This window comes from Capricornis sumatraensis, chromosome 3, assembly GCF_032405125.1.
Source record: "Capricornis sumatraensis isolate serow.1 chromosome 3, serow.2, whole genome shotgun sequence".
Classification (NCBI taxonomy): domain Eukaryota; kingdom Metazoa; phylum Chordata; class Mammalia; order Artiodactyla; family Bovidae; genus Capricornis; species Capricornis sumatraensis.
In genome coordinates, this window is record NC_091071.1 from 612,501 (window position 1) to 619,534 (window position 7,034).

The 7,034-nt window shown below is 64.1% G+C and overlaps 1 protein-coding gene across 1 annotated transcript; it reads left to right on the top strand.

Moving 5' to 3' along the window:
- Positions 1-2,581: 2,581 nt before the first annotated feature.
- On the top strand, positions 2,582-6,381 carry UNCX (UNC homeobox). The gene is made up of 3 exons (XM_068969525.1): positions 2,582-2,855; positions 3,107-3,282; positions 5,272-6,381. The coding sequence occupies exons 1-3, from the start codon at positions 2,582-2,584 to the stop codon at positions 6,379-6,381; spliced, it is 1,560 nt and encodes a 519-aa protein (XP_068825626.1).
- The last annotated feature ends 653 nt before the right edge of the window (positions 6,382-7,034 follow it).

The following is a 7,034-nucleotide window of genomic DNA, read 5'->3' on the forward strand; positions in this document are numbered from 1 at the left end:
AGCGACCGCTCCAGGAACAGCGATTGACAAGGAAGCAATTATGAAATTTTGATGTTCAGAAATGGAGGGGGGGGCGTGAGCGCAGAAGCCAGGCGACTCCCCGCAGCGCCGCCGCCGCCGAGGGCCTCTGAAGGGCTCTCGAGCCGGGCGGGGGTCGCCCCCGGCCGCCCCCACCGTCATTAAAGGCCCCTCTCAAACACTCCAAGAGCTTTTCGGAGCGCGAGCCGGGCCGGCCAACATTAAAAACACGGGCGATTGAAATGGCCACATTGAGATGCGCCGAGCCGGCTGCGGCGCGGACGCGCTCTTGAGGTCAAGTGACGGACGGATTGTATGCTTCTTCATAATAATATTAATTAAACAATTTGCATGCTAATAAGGTAACAATTATCAGGGCCTCTGTTGAAAGATTCAGGTTATTACAACACGCCAATCTGAAGGCCAGGGGTCAGAGAGTGAGAGGCGAGCGAAATTTCAACTCAAATTAACATTCTGTCAGCTCCAGAAAATGGGATAAATAAAGTCGAATTAATTCATTATAATAAAGAGAGATGGGCGAGGGAGCCCGGCCGGCGCCCGCCCCCTCCCCTGCCCTCCTCTCGGGCCGAATTGATTACAGCTCTGTATTCAGAAACACGCGCCGCGCGCATTCCTGGCGGCGAACCGACAGTGAGCGAGGCGCTATGGCTACGGGCAAAACCGAGTCGGATGGACAGAGTTTACATTTAGTATTTATAGGGAAAGAAATTAAATTATGGCGAAAAGTAGTGCTCTTGGCCCCTGACCTCCGCGTTAATATTTGCAGGGTTTTCCTAGCGCGACAGGAGGGGGAGGCAGGGGTTAAGGCCCGGAGTTCCAGGCCTCCTCTCCTTCTCGGCGAGGTTTCGGGCCTGCCCCGCGTCCCTGCGCCTCTTGCCGTCCGGAGCAAGGGCCGAGGGTCGTGTGCGGCCCTGTCGCGGGTCCTGTGCGGCGGTACACACAGTTCGGCCCCTCGCCAGCGCGCGTGCCCGGCGCCCGGTCCTCCAGCGGGTCGGGGTGTGGCCTCGCCCCCTCACGCCCTCGCCTCTTGTCCACCCGGTGGTGGTGTGCAGACCTCCCCGGGCACGCACACGCGAGCACAGGTGCGGCGCGAGCCCCGGCCCAGGACCCGCGCAGCGCGCAGACTCACAGCCCTGGCCTGCCCTTCCCCCGGCTCCAGGCTCGGGGCTGGGCAGCCTGGCCCAAGCCACTTACACCAAAGGCCACCTTGCCTGTCGCTTTGCCCTGGGGTGCGAGGCCGCCGGCCGCGGAGCTCCAGCACCGGCTGGGTCACAGGCTCAGGAGCACCTTCTGCCTGCCTGGGGACCGGCTGCAGCGCGATGCAACCTTCCCACTGACCAACTTCGTTTTTACAAAGGCTGTTTTATAGGAAGATATATGTATCTTTCCCTTCTGCCCAGAGTCCTCATTTGCTGCTTATGTAAGAATATATCCTTTAATGATTGAGCTCGGAGTATATCAATATTTTACAGTGGGGAAGGGAGTGATACTTCTCTGGGAACATAATTTAATTATAACAAATGGGTTGGGCGCCTTGGCCCTATTCTTCAGAGGCCGAGTCAAAGGGAGATATATTTATTTTTTCCCTTCTGTGTGTAGGGGGCCCTGACTGGCCACCACCCCAAACGACTTTCCCCTTCTCCTCGCCTCCACTTTTCTCTGCCCCAGGCCGGGTTTTACCCGGGTAGGGGGTACGGGGGTGGGGTGGTGTCAGTGTGCCTCCCGAGCCACCCTCACCTGCGTCTGTAGAGAGGGTGCTGCCAATCAATCAAAGAGGGCATTAATTACGCCTCTTTTATTGACGGGGCTGCCTCCTTAGGAGCCGTCTCTTTCGGAGTCGCCTCCTCCCCCGCTCCGGCCTGCGCCTCCTCCCCTCCCCCGCCGCCTGGAGCCGGAGAGGAGATGAGAAACCCTTGTAGTTTTAAATTCAATGTGACAGTTTCGGAAAGAGCGGATGATGAATCTCCTATTATTGGATCAGTCTATTTGCCGCTCAATGTCTCTCTGTAATTGGAGCAACATCACTTTAAAGGTTCAGAGAGTACAGCATTTCTGGTGAAAAATCCCCACAACACGCCGGTGAATGTTTTAAAGGGAAATCTATTAGTGATTTGCGGAGGGGCGGGGGCCGGCGGCGGGTGGCGGCGCGGGCGGGGGCCGGCGGGGCCGGGGGTGGGGGGCGCGCCGGGGGCCCGCGCCGGGCCGCGCCCCGCCCGCCCTCCCCGGTCTTGTTGTGACAGTCCCTGATACTGTTTATTGAGGTGCATGTCAGGTATAATTAGCAATCGATATGGAAAACGGCTCCGTGCGCCCAGCACGCCTCTGACGTCAGAGCCGATTAGCGCTTCTTATTGGTCCCAAATTCCCCGGGCCGCGGCTAATTACCGGGAGCTTGATGTTGATAAAGTAAAGCGCCGGAGTGCGGGCGAAGCATGTGTAGGGCTCCGGGTCCCTGTCTCCGCCGCCGCCGTCCGCGCCTCCCGCCGCTGGCCCGCCCCGGCCCCGGCCCGCGCCCCCGCGCCCCGCCGGCCTCCCGCGCGAGATGATGGACGGCCGCCTCCTGGAGCATCCGCATGCCCAGTTCGGGGGCTCGCTGGGCGGCGTGGTGGGCTTCCCCTACCCGCTGGGCCACCACCACGTGTACGAGCTGGCCGGCCACCAGCTGCAGTCGGCCGCCGCCGCCGCGGTGCCCTTCTCCATCGACGGCCTGCTCAGCGGCTCGTGCGCCGCCGCCGCCGCCTCGGTGGTCAACCCCACGCCGCTGCTGCCGGCCGCCTGCGGGGTGGGCGGCGACAGCCAGCCCTTCAAGCTGTCAGGTAGGCGCGGCGGGCGGGGAGGGGGCCGCAGGGGGTCGGGGACCCCGTCCGGCGAAGGAGTGGCTCGCGGGCGGCCGTGGAACTGGCACCGCGGCCGCCGCTCCGGGGCCGCCTCGCTCGCCGCTCTCCGCCGGCTCAGGGCGCGCGGCAGCCCTGTCCGCTCGGCTGCCCTTCCTGGACAAAAGCGGGTGGCGGCCGCACTCCGGCCGGGCCGGGGGCTGAGCCGCGCGGCGTCCTGTGCGTGCCCGCAGACTCGGGGGACCCGGACAAGGAGAGCCCGGGCTGCAAGCGGCGGCGCACCCGCACCAACTTCACCGGCTGGCAGCTGGAGGAGCTGGAGAAGGCGTTCAATGAGAGCCACTACCCCGACGTGTTCATGCGCGAGGCTCTGGCGCTGCGCCTGGATCTGGTCGAGTCCCGAGTTCAGGTAAAGACCCGCCGTGCGCCCCGCGAGTCGCCATCCCGCCGGCGGCCTGCGCGGCCCGGCCCGCCTTTGTTCTCGACCTCCAGGTGGGAGACCGCAGGCTCCGCCAGAGCCCGCCGCGCGCTCGCCGGCCGGAAGCTGGGGGCCGGGGGTTCGGCGCCCCGCGGAGAGGGAGGCGGGTTTCCCGGGAGTGAGCCGAGGCGGCTCGGGAGGGGCCGGAGAACGGCAGCTGCGTCCGAACCGGGGAGCTGCGTGACAATGGGGTCCGGCGATCGCGCGACACGAGGCTGGGGCGGGCGAGGTGGCCAGGAGGACCCGGCCCGGCTCGGACTTGGAGGAGAGCCGGAGAAGGCGGGCTTGACGCCTCCGTGCCGGGGCTGGGGGCTCGTCCCCCAGCCTGCGGCTAGCGCGTTTGTTTACTTTCGTTCTGAAATATTCACATGGAAACATATTTATCACTTTGCAGACGGGGACAGCTGAGGCGGAAACTTCAACACTTAAAACATGCGGGGGGGGGGGTAGGGTGTCTGAATCTTTAACACCATCGGTTATATCTTTTTTTCCCTCCTGTAATTTGATTTTCTTCCGAGACTGTCGGCGGTATTCTTTTTAAAAATAGTGTCGATTTGGTGCGTTGAAAATTCAAGATGAATCATGCATAATTAAATGTTTCCCTAAAGTACAGACATCTTTTTTAGGTCGGTGCGGTGGGGAGCAGGGTATGGGCCACGATGTGGGCGCCGGACTTGGAGGCGCCTGTTTAGCACCAATAGCTTTGTCTAGAAAGGTGTCCTCTCCTGTGCCGGGGCCTCCCTGATTGACCTTTTCTGTTTGTAAATCCTTTTATCCAATTTGTTCTAAGTGTCTTAAGTGGAGTCAAGACCTCTTCATTCCTCCTTTAACGTGGTAATGAGTGATTCTGGGTAACTCTAGGCAGACCGGAATTTACACCCCCCCCCCCCACAAAAAAAAGATACTTAAAAAGAGAGATAGGGCAGCAGCAGTCCTGGGGAGGTTACCGCTTAATACCCAGAACGTTGGCACTGAAAAGGCTCCCCGTGACCGGGCCGGCCTGCTATTGTGCGGGTCTCTACACAGCCGGGAACAAAGAATTCGAATCACCGCGATCTTCCGGGGAGGGTCCTGTGCGGGGCTCCTCGGGATCTGACTGGCGCTGGAGCCAGGGTCTAGGGTTGCTACCACCCTGCAGGCCCGCGGGGCTCCCAGGACCAGGCCTGCGGAGAGGGCGAAGGTGCGGGTGGGCCCTGGCTGCTCCTCAGCAAGGCCTGGCCGCTGGCCTCCTGCTCCCCTGGCCGCCAGTCCCCGGGTTCCGGTCAAGCCCAGCCAGTTCCAGAGGGCTGTGTTGGTGCTCTGGCCTGGAGCTTTCAGAAAAACAGGGGGTGGGGGAGGGCAGGCTGCTGAGGCTCTCCCTCCCAAGTTCAGCCCCCCAGCTCCTTCTGGGAGAAAAAGCACCCAGATTTCCCTTCACGGGAAACCCCCAAATCCGGGCTTTGACTCAGTCCCCAGGGAGCTGAAGACAGGCGTGGAGGGCAGCCGAGCCCTGCCGCTCCTGGTCCTCAGGCCAGACGCTCAGCCCTGGGCCAGTCGGGCTGCTTAGAACCCAAGCTGTGAGAAGCCAGGAGGGGCGAGAGGGGGCCCCTGCCCTCTGCCTCCCAACCAGGAACCCAGCGCCCTCGGTCAGGGGCCAGACCAGTCCTGCCCAACGAAGGGGCAGCTCCCAGTTCTGCGAGGTGAGAAGCTGAAGCGGGAAGCCGGCGAGAGGCCCCGTCGGCCTCCTTCTGGGTGGAAAAAGATACACCTGCAGCCTGACACCGAGATCTGGCTCAGGGCCGGCTGGGCCGCGCGGCTCAGCTCCCGCCCCCTGGCCGGAGCCGAGGCTGTGCAGGCCTGTCTGGGGGGGGGGAGTGGGGAGGCCCGAAGCCCCCCGCCGCCTGACCGTGCCCCCTCCTCTCCCCTCTCCGGCTGCTGTAGGTCTGGTTCCAAAACCGCCGCGCCAAGTGGAGGAAGAAGGAGAACACCAAGAAGGGCCCGGGGCGGCCGGCGCACAACTCCCACCCGACCACGTGCAGCGGGGAGCCGATGGACCCGGAGGAGATCGCGCGCAAGGAGCTGGAAAAGATGGAGAAGAAGAAGCGGAAGCACGAGAAGAAGCTGCTCAAGAGCCAGAGCCGCCACCTGCACTCGCCCGGCGGCCTGTCCCTGCACAGCGCGCCCAGCTCCGACAGTGACAGCGGCGGCGGCGGCCTGTCCCCGGAGCCGCCCGAGCCGCCGCCGGCCGCCGCGGCCAAGGGCCCCGGAGCGCACAGCGCTGGCGCGGCGGGAGCACCGCCCGCGCCGCCCGGTGAGCCGCCTGCGCCCGGCACCTGCGACCCCGCCTTCTTCCCGAGCCAAAGAAGCGGCGCCGGCCCGCAGCCGCGGCTCGGCCGCCCCGGGGACAAGGACGCGGCCCCGTGTGCGCCCGGGGCAGTGGCGGCTGAGCGCGGGGCCGCGGGCCCGCCCAAGGCCAGCCCGTTCAGCGTGGAGAGCCTGCTGTCCGACTCGCCGCCGCGCCGGAAAGCGCCCCCCGCCAACGCGGCTGCCGCGGGGCTGGACTTCACACCCGGGCTGCCGTGCGCGCCGAGGACCCTCATCGGCAAGGGCCACTTTCTGCTCTATCCCATCACGCAGCCGCTCGGCTTCCTGGTGCCGCAGGCCGCACTCAAGGGCGGCTCGGGCCCTGAGCCCGCGCCCAAGGATGCGCCTCCCGCGCCCGCCGTGCCGCCCGCTCCGCCTGCCCAGGCCAGCTTCGGGGCCTTCCAGGGGCCCGGCGGCGCTCCGGACTCGGCCTTCGCGCGCCGCAGCCCCGACGCTGTCGCCTCCCCGGGGGCCCCGACCCCGGCGCCTTTCCGGGATGCCGCGGTCTCGGCCGAGGGCGGCGGTGGGGACTGCGCGGATGCGGCGCCGCCGCCGCTGGCGCCGTCGCCCGGGCCTGGCTTGCCGGCTCCCAGCCCCGCTGCAGAGCCAGCCGTCGGCGGGGCCCCCGAGCCAGGCACCTCGACGGGACCCAGCGCGCTGGATGGCGAGGAGCCGGCCATGGACTGAGGGCGCGGCGGGCCGGGGAGGCACTCAGCCGGCCTGCGCCCGCTCGCTCAGGCTCCGGCTCACACAGCAGAATCAGGTGATCGGCTTCGAAACACTGCTCTTTCCTCTTTCTTCCGTTTCCTTCCTTTTACTTTTATTATTATTTTTTTTTTTTTTTTTAAGAAAAACGCTGTTATCAGTTCGGATGTAGGCAGCAACCCAGGACTGGGGGGTTGAGACCCTCCTCCTCTCAAAGGAGCACAAAAAAAAAAAAAAGAAAAAAGAAAAAAAAGCCCCACCCCCACAGTACCCACAACGAGAATCCTCAGCCTCGTAAAATGCAAAAATGTCTAAGAATATTTATATATGTACCATTTTTTATAAATAAAGCTGGTCAAACGCAAGCTCTCCGGTCCACTTTTTCCAACATCTGAGTGCCCAGCCCGGCCCCTGCCCCGCCCCGCCTTCCTCTCCTCTCCCCGAGGGTGGGACCAGGCTCCTCACCTCCCCCGAGATCCGCGCTTAATGCCTCCTTTTGTGTGCGTGTGTGTTTGTGTTTTCTGATTGAACAAATTTATGCACCCACAGCTCCTCTCTCCTGCCCTCCCCCGCGCCCCTCCCTCCTCCCGGGCGCCACACGCGCGCGCGCGCCCCCGCGCACTGGCACACGCGCG